Genomic DNA, 17,442 nt, shown 5'->3' with positions numbered 1-17,442 from the left:
AGGCGCTAGGCATTGGGTTTTTTTAGTTTTGTGTTTGAGGTTGAGGGGTCTAAAGGGGTTTCAGTTTAAACTCCTAAAGACGCCCCTCAACACTGGTCCTGTTCTTGATGCTGTGTGCTGTAGTGTTTATCCTCTTTCGAATTTTCTTTTTCCAATCCTGGTCCCAGTGGATAGTAGCCAAGACCAGTAGAAACCAAACAGACTTAACCCAGCACAAACGGAGATCTGATTCCACAGAGGCATCTTTAAACCCAGATTGACCTGTTGGTGCCTTGAAAGACCAGACAACAGGTGACATCGAGGCTTGAAGAAGGGTTCCAGACTAGGCCGTGATTCAGGGCCGGGCCGGGCTCAGATGTTAGAAGGCGGAGCCTGTTATGGCATTGAGTTGCTGCATCAGCCCTTCTAGACTGGCCATCTGCTCTGACAGGTCATCTTGCTCATAAATCTGAAATATAAAGAAATAAAACAGAGTTTAATAGCTTTATAAAATCATGGACCATTGTGTGTCAAAACTACATACAGTAGATACAGTTTAAAGAAAAGCTATCAAGCTATAATTGTGAACCAACCGATCCACCACTGAGGGTAAGTATGTATGAGGCAGATTCAAACATATGTATTTCAGGCTTGAGGCTACACCAAAGCCCCCCCAGGATCGATCCACTGTATTTTTCTCTCAAACTAGTTCCAAAATAACTAAGGATGGATATCTGCATTGTTGCTCAGGTGCTTGTTAGCACTGACCACAAGCTTGTGTATGAAAGCCGTTCAGTAGTCATGTTGTGACGAGTTCAGATATCAGTTTGATCATACCACCAAATTCTACTGAAATATTTTGTAGACATGTGCTTCTTCGTTGGTAGTGTGACCAAATCAGTCCTGGCTTCTGCACTTCATGTTCTCATAAACAAACATCCTAATGATCATCGCCTGCCAACAGACCAGAAAACAGTTAGGCTTTAGTTAATTACCCAAAGATCAAAACTTAACCTCCTACAATCCAAAGCAGCTACCAACCCTACTGAAAGTTAAGCAGCTTTTTACAAAAATGCTGCTTTCCAGTTTCAGCAAACTTGATTTAAAAAATGCTTAATAATGAAGATAGTATTTGGGTGATAAATAATCCTGGACTTTATTTTTTGCTCTGTTACAAATATGTATTTTTTAACAGTATGTCAGTGACTGAGTACACTTCAGTTTGGTGTTAGTTTCTTGCATACATGCAATTTGCATGCAATGTGCTCACAAATGCTTGTAAAAATGGCTGAACTACTCCTGAGCCACACTTTGGTAGCACCAGTGTGATTGTCACTTCAGCTGACAGCACTGAAAGCACACTCTTCATGGGGAGGCTGAATATGGGCTACAGACTGACAACTCAGCACTAGTTATGTAAAACCCAAACATGTGAAAATCATCCACTTGTCAACCAATTTTCTTGTGGATGTAACCACTTTCTTGAACTGCCAGCCGTATTACGGCTTAATTTAGCTCCAAAACCTAATATTGTAAATCCATCAGTTTACTAAGACAACAAACAAGAGGTCAGCTTATTTGGACCTTTTCTCTGAGAACAGGAATGCTACACATTTAGGCTGTGAAAGGACATAAATCACACCTTTTTCACTGCTGAAAACCATTTCCCCAGCCATACCTTTAAGAGGCTTAATGTGTTTCTTCTGCACTCTTTGATGCATTCATTCATTTTTGTGCGAGTCAACTTGCACAGTGTCGTAAGTGGCTGCAAATACCTAATCTATCACAGTGAACCTCGTGTCTGATTTGGTTTCTGTCAAGAGTTCAGTTATTGTTGCCTGGCAGTGCAGTGCAAACTTTTCAATATGCACTTATAACTGAATAAAATAAAAGGTGACTCCGTGTTGACTGTGATGGATTATCTATCAGCAGCAGGTTTCAAGTCTCTGCAGTCTGACTGATGTGGAACCAATGGCTGCCTGAGGGAGGGAAATCAGAGTAAAAAGTTGGACAGCGATCAACAGGAATTCAAAGTTCACAGGATTTCTAGTTAATGGGCTTAATCAAGAATAAAACCAGCAATAATGAGCTTAGCTAACAGTTCTCCCCCGAGACGACTGCATCAAATGTGTTAGAGTTGTTGCTGTCACTGGTCTGCAAGTGTTTCCAAGGATGCGGCACACTTATAGAGTGAATGGCTTCACTTAAATATCCTGCAAATGTGTGATCACTGTGTAATGGCCTGTTCTGTCCAACTATACAAACTGTCACCTCTCAGTGTGCCAACTTAAGTGCCTTCATCTGTGTGCGTGTGTGACAGTCAAGTGCTCGTCTCTCACAGACACACATTCTTGGCGTGTTATATTGAGCGTGGCCTTCATGCAGAGTTTGTCCTTGCAGCTGAAAAAAAAAAATTCAATATTCTCCTCAGTGTGCTGTGGAAAACCGATAAAGGCCCTGTGGAGATATTTCTCACACTTTAATCGAAAAATGTTGTCAATGTACAAGACCCTCAATTTATATACTTGTAAAGAATTAGTGTTGTACACAGTCAGTCCTTCATTATATGGCAGCGACTCTATATAAATGTTTGTTTTTTTTGTTTGTTTTTTTTTTTCTCCATACAGGTGACCCAGGAGTTCTTTTTTTTTTTTTTTCTCTCTCTTCCCCCCCCTTCTCACCGTCTCTTCTCCCCTTTGGTTTTCTTTCTTTCTCTCCCCCTCTTTCTCTCATTCATTCCCCCTGTCCTATTTATTAAAAAAAAAAAAAAAAATGACAAAGGATGAACTGAAGCTCTGCCATCACGTAATGTCGCATACTGCTGTTTCTGATGTCATTTAGAAAAAAAAAAAAAAAAAAAAAAAAAAAAAAAAAATTATATACTTGTAAAGAATTAGTGTTGTACACAGTCAGTCCTTCATTATATGGCAGCGACTCTATATAAATATGACTGCAGAACTCCAGTGCATATGCTTGGCTTTCTGAATTGACCCCCTTAAGCCACATACAAGTAGTCAATGTAATCTTTAGCAAACTGCAGATGGACAACAGATTTCTTTGTCTCCTTCCAGCCCTGTGATGCACACCATTGTTGTGCATTCTGTTCCCCTGACAGGGGAATCATTGACGTTAATATCAGCCTCTGTGTTATAGAGAACTTTAGTTTCTTAGAAACTTTTGGGGTTCCTTTGTGACCTTGCAGATCCTCCTGTGGAGCACAACAATGCTCTTGAAAATCCTTCAGCTGCACACAGTCAGTCTGTCAGTGGACTGCTGGGTCGAAAATCCTCAAGGACTGTTTAAAAATCCTTCACAGCCAAAAAAAACCCAACAACCACTCTTTTTATTAGGTATTCAAAAATTGTCGTTGCCTGTGCCATCATGCGCTTGTTCACACACATTTTGAAAGATATCAGATCAGGTAATCATCCCCTTAACTGCTAACATGCGACTATACTGTCATCTTCCAATTTACTGTTAATTCTAATTCTGTACAATATTGGAGAAATGACCAGGTCTGCTTAACAGAGGTGGTGTCCAACTTTGTGGGCTTGTGTTCGGTCATATTGATGCAGAATCTGAAAGCTTTCTCAAATATTTTTATACAACATTTATTAGATTAATAACACATATGACACACCAAAGCTTCGAAAGCAGCCATATTGTGTGAAAAAAATTGTACAATCACTTTAAATCTGCTCATTCTGGGACTAATTAAGGTGAACACTTAAATTTTGAGATAGTTCTTACTGACGAAAAATAAAAAGTTTGATTTGTGTGTTGACACACACAAAAAAGTGGTTTACTTACAAGCACAATAAAATAATAAAGAAAACTTTGGGTTACACCGTTATTGATAGTAATGCTTTAATATGAGTTATATTTAATATACTAACTTATACTTTTGTGCTCATGTTTTGGTTTAAAAGTCAGATTATCCGCTGATTTCCTCTAACCACGACCCATCTGCAACCCTGATGATGCTAATCTGGATGTTTGGCACCGTAATGTAAAATATAAACATGATGGCAATGATTTTTTGTAAAATGTAAAATATTAGTCTTTGTGGGCAATATTTAAAAATACAGATTAAGTTAAAAAATATTTTTTAATTATTATTGCTATCCTGTTTTGAGGGGGGAATCAATCCTGCTGGTCTACAGTTAAACATCTCTCATGAGTTTGGTTCAGTTAAAGCTTTTAACCTGAACAGATGGATCATGTTGGGTCAGCTTTCGACTGGTTTTCTGCCTCGGGACACGATAACACCCCCTCCAGTCATATATAGATTTTTTATACCGCCCCCATTTAAAACATCAACAGCAGTAAAGAAATATCAACCAGCAGCAGCAGCAGCAGCAGCAGTCTGTATACCAGTTACCACCTAACTGACAGTCCTGTGACATCAGAATGTCAGAGTTTTCAAAGCATAGAGAATTCGATTTACACTGAAAGCTGCAGTAATGTTTATTTTTTTAATAAACTGAAATAATTTAAGTTATCATTGCGTAATATCTCATATCCTTTATTTTATCTTTCATTAGTTGCATTCTGAGAAGGGGAAAGTTGGTCAAGCAAACATCCCTTGAAAAAACTTTCGATGCCAACGACTGATGCAGTTACATCATACACACTACTGAAATGTAAGTAACTTGTTAGTAAATGTGATTGGATTAGTTTTACTTAAAAGATGCATCATATTCACAGATTTCACTTCTTTACAAATTATTACTGTGTAGTATTAGCTGCAGTGCCAAACGTGTAAAGAATCTTGCTTCTCAGTTAGTGAAGTGAAATGTCATTGTACATTTGTTCCTACACAGCTCACAGCTTCCTTTGAGTAGTAAATACATCACAGAGTTACCTAGGCAACCAGAACCTGCAATATCTGCTAGTGACCACCTGTCAGATTAAAAGTAATGCGGGGCAAGTGGATTGCTTCGTGTGTAGACAACCCTTCAGGGAGCTGCTGGGCAACTGGAATACATCCACTGATGGTTAAAGTCCTTGCATGCTTCCTTGTGTTTTTACTGATTTATTTCATCCTGATGGATATTTTTCATTTTGTTTTACATCCTGCATTTTTAGGGTAACTGAAATATTTCAGGAAGAGAATTACATAATCGCTGATTAATCAAGAAATTAGAAAAAAAAAAAAAAATCAAATGGACACGCACGAAGAAGTTGCATTGCCAGCAGGGGGAGATAATATATTTAAAGCCCAAAAGTCGGCAGTGAGCAAAAAAACGTATGAAGTACAGTCCAAGGTCCTTAATCAGCAGAAACGATTAAGCTAGGCGGCTAATATGCGTTTACATATAAATGTGTTAATAATCTCTGTTTAAACACTTTCCTGTGATTATTTCATGTTGATTTGAAGAGTTAAAACAGCGCTGCTATTTGGCCAAACTGAACATCTACTGTATAGGCTCCCTGTATAGCAAAAATATTTGGGATATTTTTCAGATACATTAAGTCTGTCCCCATCGAGATGCCTCAAAGAGATCTGAAAAAGTACTTCCACAATTCTAAAATCGTATCCTTCCATTCAGTAACAAAAATTATGCTATATCACGGATTTTGCTGTACTGACTGTGCCAAGCTTGGCAACCTTCGTCTTCATAATGGCATTTAATAACTATGACAAGCTTGATCCAAGTAGAAGGACCCTCCAGGACGGAAAAGGAAAGATCAAGCCCAGTTCTGTTGATCAAATTTACTCAATATGCAAAATATGTCTCTTGTTGTTCAACTCAGACAATAAATTGGTGTCTAAAACTGTTTTTAATGATTTGAAAAACATGATAAACTGTTCTTTCAAATTATACTGAATGCAGCATGCCAATAATGCTAATTATGAGCCCAATCAATGAATACTTTAGGATACTTTTAGTTTATTCATGCATTGTTTTAGTTTCTCCAGATAATTTGGGAGATATCCAATGCTACTTCACCTTGTAATACTCTTGGCTTCTACCAGGCCCATTTTTCTATTGTCTATTGTTCTACATTGTCCTTTATATGCACTTTGGCATGTATGTCTGCCAGTATAATTTAATCTAGTGGCTCATGTAGCTTCCCCTGAAGACAATTTTCCATCTAATTTAAAACACATTTTGGTTAAAATTAGCATTTAAATTATGTTTTTTTTGTAAAAACAGGCTTAAAAAACCTCCTTCACCAGGTTCTGTTCATTTTTAATCTCTCCTTCATAGCTGTTGAGCAGGTGACATAAATCTCTCTTGCTCGCTCTAGACATAAAGACCTGTTGTGGATTCACATTAAGGAAAAGGAAGGACACACTGCACTTGTAAGGTTGTCTTTTGTCAGTGTAACACATGGGGAGTGTGACCTTGTGGCCTTCCACTTTTATTTCAAATGAGAAAAGCTCATCTCAGAACTCCACACTGCTGTAGATTGCCCACTTCACATGGGCAGAAAATTCTTCTATATAAATCACAAGCGGGTGTAAAAAAATCCTTAAAAAACCCAGTGACCTTTTGATCTCATTTGTTGACCTGTAACAGCAGTTTCAACGAGTCAGTAAATGCTTCATCGATGGGATAAAACGCCCATCGATACTCTATGTTTCCCTCTGATATCCTGTTGACCTTGAATGAAACTCCTCTGTGCTCTGTCAGGGATTCATCCCGACACAGCAGAGCAAGCAGAGCACATGCAAACCTTGTTTCACACTAACTTAGATAAATGTGGTTACGTGTCTCCATCTGTCCAAGTATCCCACTCTTTCTTTCCTACAAGTTAGCAATGAAATGCGTAACGCGTTAAATGTCTCATAGTTCTGAGCGACTTGGAGGAGACATAAAGATGCAAAGAGGCGTGGTGCCATTTAACAGAGCTGAATACAAAGGGACTGATCGACAGACTTTCTGCTGCATTGAACAAATGCCAGAAATACTGAATAAGCTGTTAGTAAGAAAATGTGGGTCTGAGTGGTATCACCTCTTTGTTGACTTATTTTCTCTCCCCACAGGACATTAAATAGTTCACTCAACAGTCAGAAGCAAATCAAGAAGTTTTCTTTTAATCATTTTGCACCTTCACCATCAGCTTTCATGCCCATTGTGGCATCTGTAAAGCAAGATGCATTGCATTATAGTGAATTGGGAGTGATTATGAACAGATTGTGAAGGACAAATTCAAAAAGCCTGGACTGCATATACTTATATTCGCATTGAGATTAGATGCTACTAAATGTTTACGCCCAATAACTGCCTGGTGAGGTTGTTCTGTGGCCAGCTGGATGAGCAAAGTGTCAAAACATGAGCTATTTAGGATGAAGAGATGCTTTAATAATAATAATGGGTGAATGGGTTAAATGCAGAGGAGTAATTTCCCTACGGGGACTAACACATACACATAATACAACAACAACAATAATAATAATAATAATAATAATAATAATAATAATAATAATAATAATACATTTTATTTATAAAGCGCCTTTCAAGTCACCCAAGGACACTGTACAATAGATAAAAACACATAATATAACAATGACACTATGAAGAACAATAAAACAAAAGCACAGGATATAATTAACAAACAGTGAATATACAGATTTGAACTGATGGGTTTTGAGTTGAGATTTAAACTGGGGGAGAGAACCAATGTTTCTTATATCTGGTGGTAGAGCTCCACAGCCTGGGAGCAGAGCAGCTAAAAGCTCTGCTTCCTGTGGTGGTGAGGCCAAAATAAGGCACAACAAGCTGGACAGAAGAAGATCGAAGTGAGCGGGCAGGAAAGGTAGTGCTTAACAGGTCAGAAACGTAAGGAGGTGCGAGGTTATGAATGGCCTTGAAGGTGAGCAGAAGAAGTGAAGTTCCTGAAGAACAGGGGTGATGTGCTGGTAGGACGGGGTTCTGGTGATAATGCGAGCAGCAGAGTTGTGAACCAGTTGAAGCTTATGGAGGGATTTTTGGGGGAGACCATGCAAAAGACAATTGCAGTAGTCAATACGGGAGGTAACAAGACCGTGGACAAGAATGGACGTGGACTGTGTGGAAAGAGAAGGACGTAATCTGTTAATGTTGCGTAGATGGAAATAGGCAGAACGGGTGAGATTACTGATGTGAGACTTGTAGGAAAATGAACTGTCTAATGTGACACCAAGGCTCTTAACCTGAGAAGAAGGGAAAACTGTGGAGTTATCGATGATGAGTGAGAAATGGTTCGCCCTGTAGGCATAGGGTCAAGATGACATGTTACCAGAGATACTGAAATTACATGAGCTAATATTTCTCTTTTCTCTGTTTAAACACTGGATATCGTTTCTGTCCCCTATTTTGAATAAAATATGTGTTTATAGCATTTGCAAATCATTTTCATTTCATGGATAAAAAGTCCACAATAACATGCTGGGCAGGTGTTAGAAGGTAAAAATGTGTTGGGAATATTTAAGGCCAGGTGGTAGCCTGGGAAAGTGTTACTTTCTGTAGATCTTGATTTGTCTACTTCTTTCTATCATTTTTTTTATATGAATAGAAGCAGAGATGCTCAAACAGGAAGAAGTGGGGATAAGATGTCACTTCAGTGAGTTGATAGTAATGTATATGTTCAGTAAGCGTTTCCGACTTTCAGAAAGTCTAAAATTCCGAACTCTACACTCAGAGTGAATAAAACTCGAAGAATAAGGAGTCTGAGGATGTCTTTGATGGTTGAGGTTAGAGGCCACTTGGTTCATTTTGATGTCCATGGACCATCTGCGGCCTGCTGTCCAGATCACACTGAGGCCAGCACAGACACTCATACAAAGGTACAAAGAGTCCTGTTCCTGTCACTTCAACAAACATTTCACTGAATTCCATTTAGTTCCTGGAGACAAATTTGAGGAAATACCAACATGAAGTGTCTTAGTAAGGTATTTTCATCCTAATATCTTGGGGTACGCTGGAATTCTTAGCCTTTAGTTTTTTCTGTGGTTTCTCTTGCACTGACAGGCACCCAGCAGAGAAGCACTGCTGTGAACGGGGTTTTTTCAGGGAGGTCAAAATCAGTTCTAGCACTAGAAAAGCTTAAATATGCCTTGATTCTCCTAGTCCTGGCACTTTTTTTTCTAAAGATTCATGTTAAGTTTTGATGATGATCTTGGAGGAAAACTCTAACAAGTTGATTTAAAATATCCTATAGGTGTTTCATTTGGATTGCAATCCAGTGATAATGAAGGTCACAGCACCTGCATCAAATGATTCAGTAAGCCCAGGTGTTTTATGCATAGAAGCGTTGTCATCCTGTAACAGGGCATCTTCATCATCTTCATCATCATCAAAGCTTGGTACAGATTTGCAGTGATCTTTGCCTCTAAGGAAATAATAATATAACCCAAATTATGACAGCAAAGTTGTTAATACTTTTGAAAAGACAATATCAGAATCAGATATCAGAATGAATATATAAAAAGAAAAACAGAATATTTGTTTTAGATCCAGTTCTCAGGAATGGGAAGTCGAAATTCAATTTTCATATTTTTCCAGATATAGTAATTATCTTGTTAGTATCTTACACATTGTGGGTATATACAAAAAGCCTGGCAATAGGTCTGGCAATCCAGAAGGTCAGTCTCATGGCTGATGGCTCAGCTGATTTTAATTGGTAAATCACAAACACTATTTAAGCTGCTTCTGGCTACCATTGTTGCTTTTAGTACAAGCCACTTTTCCCCTTCTTGCTGATTCTGATTTAATACAATGTCTCTTTTCATTGTTGCCCGCTTGGTGCTGCTCTGCCTGCCTCAGGATTTAAATATACACACATGGAAGGCTGGAGAGTTGCTCGAACAGAGCCATACAGCCACACATCTATGTCACTGTAGAAGAAACAACACGCTGCTGAAAATACCTTAAAACCAAATTATGTATAGCTGATTTAAAGAATGATGCGGGCTTATTTTTCTAGGAGTTGTGTTTTCAATAGAAAAATGTGCTTGAGGCCAAAAACATTATAGAAGTCCAATTTAATTCTGCTCCCCTTCTTTCTATGATAGTTTGCAGGTATAACAATATAATAAAAGCACCATTGTGCTGTACTGACATTAGTCACTCACCCTGTGTCACAGTCTATTAACTAGCTGTGTGTGTGTGTGTGTGTGTGTGTGTGTGTGTGTGTGTGTGTGTGTGTGTGTGTGTGTGTGTGTGTGTGTTTGATGGATAGGCCAGGGGGCTGATGGGAAAAGACTAGATCAATTACAGAGATAGAGCAGCAGATGAAGGGACAGACCTGCTGACCTTTAAGACCTCTCCCTCCCTCTCTCTATCCCACCCTCCCTTCCTCCCATACTTCCAATTCATTTTCTCCACTCGTCCTTATCAGCTTCTCTGCTGATTTGCTCTCATCTTTATCATCCAGTCTTTATTTCCTTTCCTCTATAACCTCCCAACTTCTCTCCTTTTCTCTGTCCTGCTTCTCCCTTCCCTTATTACAGCATCCCTCTCCCCTTGTTGTCGTGGTAACCATCTCTTTCCCCTGTCCCCCTCCCTTCCACATATTGTCCTCTTTTCTCCTGGTCTTCTAATCTTTCCTTCATTTTACCTCCCTCACCTCTCTCTCCTCTCTTCTCCTCTTTTCTTCCTCTGGCCTCTCTCCTCTTTTCCTGTTGCTGTGGAAACCCCCCCTCCCCATTCCTGTCCTATTGTCTTTGAGTCACATATGAATATTTAACAAGTCCCGACGTCCAACGTCTCTCCACATCATCTCTTGTCATTTATCTTTCTGCTTCTCCTCTTCCCTTCCTTCCTTCACTCTTCTCCTCTCCATCAGCCTCCCCATCTGTCACCATGCTTACTCCCGAGTCTCTCTCTATAACTTCTCCTTCATCTACCTCTCCTTTCTCATCCTGTACTGTGATTTTAGTCATCTTCTTTCTCCTTTTCCTCCTTTGTGCCCTCCTTCAACCCCATTTTCTCTTCCAAGTCCACCTTCTCCTTGCTGTTCTGTTTACTCAATTTTAATTTCTCTTCCTCCCTGTCACCCCTTTATCTCTTATTACTCCCTCTTTCTCTGACAATTATCCTTTCCTCATTCGAATGCCTCCACCATTGTATTTTTCATTTCATGCCCTTTAAGCCTTTCTTTGCCCCTTCTTTCACTTTCCTAATATATCCTCCATCTAACTTCCTTCACCCTCTTTCTTCCTTTACCACCTCAACCTCACCATAAACCCCTGCTTGCTTTTATATTCTTCTATTTTCTCCTCTATTTTCTGTTATTACACCCATTTCTCACAGAGGCTCTCTCTTTCCTTTTCCCCTGCTCTTCTTCTTTTCCCCTTCCATTTCTCTCCCCCCCCCCCCCCCCCCCTCGTCAGTTTCACTCACTAATGAACACTGTTTTATTCCACAGCTGAAAGGCCACCGACACGCTGGAGGGAAGGAAACAGGTGTAGTGACAAATCTCCACCTGTGTGAGAATGTCTGTTTATTCCAACCTCTGTGAACCTTACGTTCTATTTTTCTTTCTGTGTGCCTTGGTTTTACAACACGTTTCTGGTTATCAGAATCAGAATCAGAATCAGAATGGGGTTTATTGCCAAATGTTGAGCAGGTTTACAACATTAGGAAATTGCTGCGGTGCTTCAGTGCAAACATAGTGTCATAAATAGCACTTAAATAGACATGGAAAAAAATAAAAGTAGGGATAAGAATTAAAAGTGCTACGTGGAAAGATATGTGCATGAGATATACATGAGATATATACATGAGAATAAGAATTAAGAGTGCTACGTTGAAAGATATATACATGAGTGCAGGTGGTGATCAGTGCCAAACATGGAATGATGCAGTGACACAGCGTAGGGTCATGTGTTAGTGGCGGGTACAGTCATATGGTTATTGTTCATGTGTCCAACAGCAGAGGGGAAGAAACTGTTCTTATGGCGAGAGGTTCTGGTGCGAATGGACCGGAGCCTCCTGCCTGAGGGGAGCAGGTCAAACAGACTGTGTCCAGGGTGAGAAGGGTCAGCTGAGATCCGAGCTGCACGCCACAATGTCCTGGAGGTGTACAGGTCCTGCAAAGATGGGAGTCTGCAGCCAATCACCTTCTCAGCAGAGCGCACAACACGCTGCAGTCTCTGTTTGTCCCTGATAGTGGCTCCAGCGTACCACACGGTGATGGAGGAGGTGAGGATGGACTCGATGATTGCAGTGTAGAACTGCATCATCGTCCGTGTTGGCAGGTTGAATTTCTTCAGCTGCCTCAGGAAGTACATCCTCTGCTGGGCTTTCTTGATGACGGAGGTGATGGTGGGCTCCCACTTCAGGTCCTGGGTGATGGTGGTACCCAGGAAGCGGAATGAGTCCACAGAGGTGATGGGGGTGTCAGTCAGGATGATGGGGGGGGAGTGGAGCTGTGTGCTTACTGAAGTCCACAATAATCTCCACTGTCTTCTGGGCATTCAGCACCAGGTTGTTGTGGCTGCACCAGGACACCAGACGTTCAACCTCCCTCCTGTAGGCAGACTCGTCCCCGTCCGAGATGAGTCCAATAACGGTGGTGTCATCTGCAAACTTGATTAGCTTGACAGACTGGTGGGTGGAGGTGCAGCAGTTGGTGTACAGGGAGAAGAGCAGAGGAGAAAGAACACAGCCCTGAGGGGAGCCGGTGCTGATGGTCCGGGAGTCCGAGACATTCTTTCCCAGCCTCACATGCTGCTTCCTGTCCGTCAGGAAGTCAGTGATCCACCGGCAGATGGGATCAGGCACATTCATCTGGGAAAGCTTGTCTCGGAGATGGTCTGGAAGGATGGTGTTGAAGGCAGAGCTGAAGTCCACAAACAGGATCCTGGCGTAGGTTCCTGGGGAGTCCAGATGCTGCAGGATGAAGTGTAGGGCCATGTTGATGGCGTCGTCTACAGACCTGTTGGCTCTATATGCAAACTGCAGGGGGTCCAGGAGGGGGGCCGTGAGGGTCCTGAGATGGGAGAGAACTAGGCGCTCAAAAGACTTGATGACCACAGATGTCAGAGCCACGGGTCTGTAGTCATTTAGTCCAGTGATCCTAGGTTTCTTGGGGACAGGGATTATGGTGGAGGACTTGAAGCAGGCAGGCACATGACATGCCTGCAGTGAGGAGTTGAAAATGCCAGAAAACACTGGGGCCAGCTCGTTTGCACAGTGTCTGAGGGTGGCAGGAGACACACCGTCTGGGCCAGGAGCTTTCCGAGCATTCAGATTCTTAAACTGCTTCCTCACATCTGCTTCATGAATATGAAGAGTTGTGGTGGGAGGAGGTGGTGTGAAATCCTCTTTTGTGTGGGGTGAGGAGGGGGGTGTTGTAGGTGAACGGTTTGAAGGTGGTGATGGCTCTATGGAGGGGGGAGAGGTGGGGGAATTAGTGTCCAAAGTGTCTCTATTGTTGGGGCCGTTGGAGGTGTGAAGGCTGCCTGATGGCTCGTCAAAACGGCAGTAGAAGTCGTTGAGGGTGTTGGCCAAGAGCAAGTCGTCAGTGGAGTGGGGGGTTTTAGGCTTGTAGTTTGTGATATTCCTAAAACCTTTCCACACAGAGGCCGAGTCATTCTCTGAGATCTGCTGCTGCATCTTCTCAGAGTGCTGATGTTTAGCAATGTCCACTTCTTTAGTAAACCTGTACTTGGCCTCTCTGTAGCAGTCCCTGTCTCCGCTTCTGAACGCCTTTCTCTTTTCCAGCCACAGCTTTTTGAGTTTAGGAGTAAACCAGGGTTTGTCATTGTTATAACTCACCCTGGTGCGTGATGGCACAATGCTGTCCTCACAGAAGTGGATATAGGAGGTGACAGTGTCCGTAAACTCGTCCAAGCTGTTAGAAGCAGCCTTCAATGTGTCCCAGTCTGTGGTCTCCAAACACGTGCGAAGCTCCTCCACAGCCTCGTTGCTCCACAGTTTTTTAGTCCTCACGACAGGTTTGGAGAGCTTCAGCCTCTGTCTGTACGCGGGGATTAGGTGGATCATGAAGGATTATCTGAAGGTTTGCAAGACCCCCCCACCCCCCTTTATTTTAAAATGATGAACAATAAACAAAGCTAATTTTTACAGTTTTTGAGGTGAGTTTCTTTCGTAAACAACGCTACGTCCAGATGAACAGATTCAACTTTTGGAGATTTACTTTCCTGGATGATTGAGAATGCATCAAGAAGTTTCTTTCGTAATTGACTCATCAAATCAGATCATCTAATCATTGAGTAGTCAAATCAGAAGTTAATTAGAATAAGCTTGTTTGCACCTTCCAGTATGAATGGCATTCCCATATTAAACACACACTTGATGGAGGACAGTAACTGACTTTTGAATCAAGCTGCAATTTTCAGGCCTAAAAAAAGCCAGTGCAGAAATGCTAAGAACTGCAGTTCCACTATAGGCCACACCACAGACTTCCATGGTAAACCATGAAACTTTAAAGATTCACAGCTTTGGTTTCTATGGATAGTTGCCTCCTTCACATCTGCAGAATGGGTGACTCTATTGCTCATAACTACTTCTATTCAACTGTATTTGTTGTTGTGGTGTCTATTGGATTAGAACTATCTCAGAAACATGTTTTGTTGTTTGCTACATACCATCCTGTAGCTTGCTTTTTGTTTTCAGGTTGCTGCTGGTTGTGTAATTGTGTGGGGGATATTTTGGGTTGAGTATTCTTGCTGACCATGTCCATGCCTTTAAGACCTCTTTTCAGCAGAATAATGGAGCATGCCATCAAGTTAAAAAAAAACCCAAATAACTGCTTTCTTGAACATGACCATGAGTTAACTGAAGTCAAATGCTCTCAGGAGTCACCAGATCAGATGTGGTGACGTTATCATGTCGGTGTGGACCAATATCAGATCTGAAGGCAACAGAGAACACCAGCAACCACATTTTTTATGTCTAATAAAGCAAAGCACAACTACACAAGTTGTGCTTTACCACAAATTATCATTCATATGTTGTACTCTATAATTTCCTATTTTAGGAATTAATTTATTATTGAATGTGTATCTTTCATCAGTGCATTTTAATTAAGTGTTATTGTGCCGTATCAAGAGAAAATAAGAAGCTTGGATGAATACATAATTACATGAATATAGCAGTTAAGGTTAAGATAATAGAAACACTTTAAATGAAATCAATTACATTAAATGTGATCATCTGACTCAAACTTTTATTGTTGTTACATTGAAGGCGTGTCCTTTTTTTCAGTGCTAATTGTGCTAACTATTACTTACTCATCACATTTCACTGATTAATTTTAAGGGATTCTGTCACCGTTTTACTATGTGAACTTTATATAATTATTTGTCAATCTGTGAACATTACTGACACTTCCTGTCTGCAATAGTTAAGAAACACACTCAGGACACAATAACCCTGCACAAACCTCCCGTTATTTGAAGAAGACGCTGTGATGTCGGTGTGGACCAGAAGATAGGCAACAGAGAACCTCTGCAAGCACATTTTTATTACGTCTACTATAGCAAGACGCCATGCGGCTGCTGTTCTATAGGAGAAATAGTGCAAGTTTACATATGTGCTTAGTTTATTTAATCTTACTGTTACTGTCTTACTGTTCATTTTAACGGCACATTATATTGGCTGTTGATGCACTCTGAGAAGGTTGAAGATCTCCACAAAAGCAAGAAATTACGCTAAATTTTTGTGGTTACAAACTGCTAAAAATGACGCTGCTGTACTGTGTAGACTATTAACTTGCTATGAAGCTATTTCACTGCAGTTTTAATGTCATTTTAGGAGTTCTAGCGAAATCCCCATAAACAGTTTCAGCATCTCCTCATCGACGTACCCTGAATTCAGTTTCTTTCCTAAACTATGTGAAGATATCAGCTCTATTGCAATTTACAGTCTCTGTAATGATAATATTGATGACACATTGTACTTGTTGTCATAAATGTGCTTTTCTCCACAATGAAACATCAGAATCACTTTTATTGTAAACAAACGAGGAATTTGTTGTTGTGCCATATAGGGCAAAAAACAGTGGCGCAGAAATATAAAAAATAGATACACACAAAAGGGGTTTATGCCAACTACTGACAGATACAGAATACAAATGAGAAAATAAGAAATATGTAGCGATTGTGAGCGGAGGGGTGGAGTGTAAAATATAGGTAGGACATGATGTGCAAAGTGCATATCAGTACATATCAGTCACACCTACTTCACATGCTGAAGCACCGAAGCGGTCGGCGCTCTGCTCACTCAGCTCATCTGAGAGCTTTGCTGCCACTCACTGCTGATGCTGTGCACGTAGCATTTCAAAAACTACCTCTGCAAACATCCACCTGTAGGCTCTGAGTCAACATTCCCCTAGGGGGGGAAGTTATTATCATCGCTCCCGATTCTCTGCTCACTCCCTGCTGAGGTATGTATTTCCTCATGGAGCCTAGATGCCAAATATCAAATCCATACTACTTTTACTGCAGCTGCCGCTACTATATACCACATTACTATACTGAAACTACAGCTCATTTAAAATAACTGGCTTGTAATATTTAATCTTTCAAAGAAGTTACTTCAGTCAATTTCAAACAAATCACTACCACAGAAACAATAAAATATTACTTGAAGTAGTATAGGAGAAACTGGCACCTGAATCTGGCATTACACTGTTAAAACGTTGCTGTAAAATTCCAGGTTGCTAGGTTTGATAGCTTTTAACTATTACTTTACACTGAACTTCCTCTAATCTACAACAACAGTAAAATAACAATACTGTTCTGTAAAAAATATGAGCTTTGCAGTATAACGTTGTTAAATATAAGGATACACCTCGGAAAAAAAGATTTGAAGCGCAGATATAACTTATAATATTTTAAATGTATTCTTCAAAAGTGTAGGTTTTCATGGAGTATTTTTAGCACAATATTTTAGCAGTTTACATTAACTTTTAGCCACTCCTAGGCCTCTTTTTTTCATGAGGGGGTTGTGTATCCATCTTTTCTCAAAGGTTCCTCCAAAAGATATTTAGGAACAGTAAGGACCAAAATCAGTAATTCAAAGAAACCTCTAAGAGGATTTTTCAGTAGATGACCTCAAACAGTTCTGAGCAGCAGAACACCAGTTGATACAACCAATTGCTGGAGTAACTATTTGTGATTCATGGTTTCTATAACAACACATAGAACACACAGCTGTCTAAACAGTTTTAAATCAATGCTGCAACTGAATTTAACATAAAGACAAAGACATTCATTGTTTCTATGACTAAAGGCCCACAGAAACAATGTGTAACAAGGACACTCGCCTCTGTGATGTTGGTGTAGTGCAAAACATCAATCAGCAACGCCCGCTACAACATGTTCACAATGCAGACTTACGTTGGCAGCTGAATCCTCCGCGGGTTTTGTTCCTCCCTCTTCTGGTAAGTCCGGCGCCGTGGGCACTGAGACAGGCAGCAGGGGAGAGCGAGCCTTACCGGCCTGACCCAGAGAGGCCGTCTTCACCTGGGGCTTCGGGAGGCTCGCACCTGGAGACACAGATG

General features: G+C 40.7%; 1 protein-coding gene across 1 annotated transcript in view; it reads right to left on the bottom strand.

Moving 5' to 3' along the window:
* Nucleotides 1-358: 358 nt before the first annotated feature.
* dcc (DCC netrin 1 receptor) overlaps nucleotides 359-17,442 on the bottom strand; it is a 406,171-nt gene continuing 389,087 nt past the window's right edge. Inside the window, exons 28-29 of the mRNA XM_085359610.1 lie at nucleotides 17,279-17,427; nucleotides 359-448 (exon numbers count right to left, since the gene is read on the bottom strand). Of these exons, the coding sequence (XP_085215736.1) occupies nucleotides 359-448; nucleotides 17,279-17,427 (239 nt within the window). The remainder of the gene's footprint in view (nucleotides 449-17,278; nucleotides 17,428-17,442) is intronic.

The sequence above is a fragment of the Diplotaxodon limnothrissa genome, linkage group LG7, assembly GCF_057381915.1.
Source record: "Diplotaxodon limnothrissa isolate DT_005_m linkage group LG7, D_limnothrissa_male_GT1.1, whole genome shotgun sequence".
In the NCBI taxonomy this organism is placed as follows: domain Eukaryota; kingdom Metazoa; phylum Chordata; class Actinopteri; order Cichliformes; family Cichlidae; genus Diplotaxodon; species Diplotaxodon limnothrissa.
This window is presented reverse-complemented; position numbering and strand designations above follow the sequence as displayed.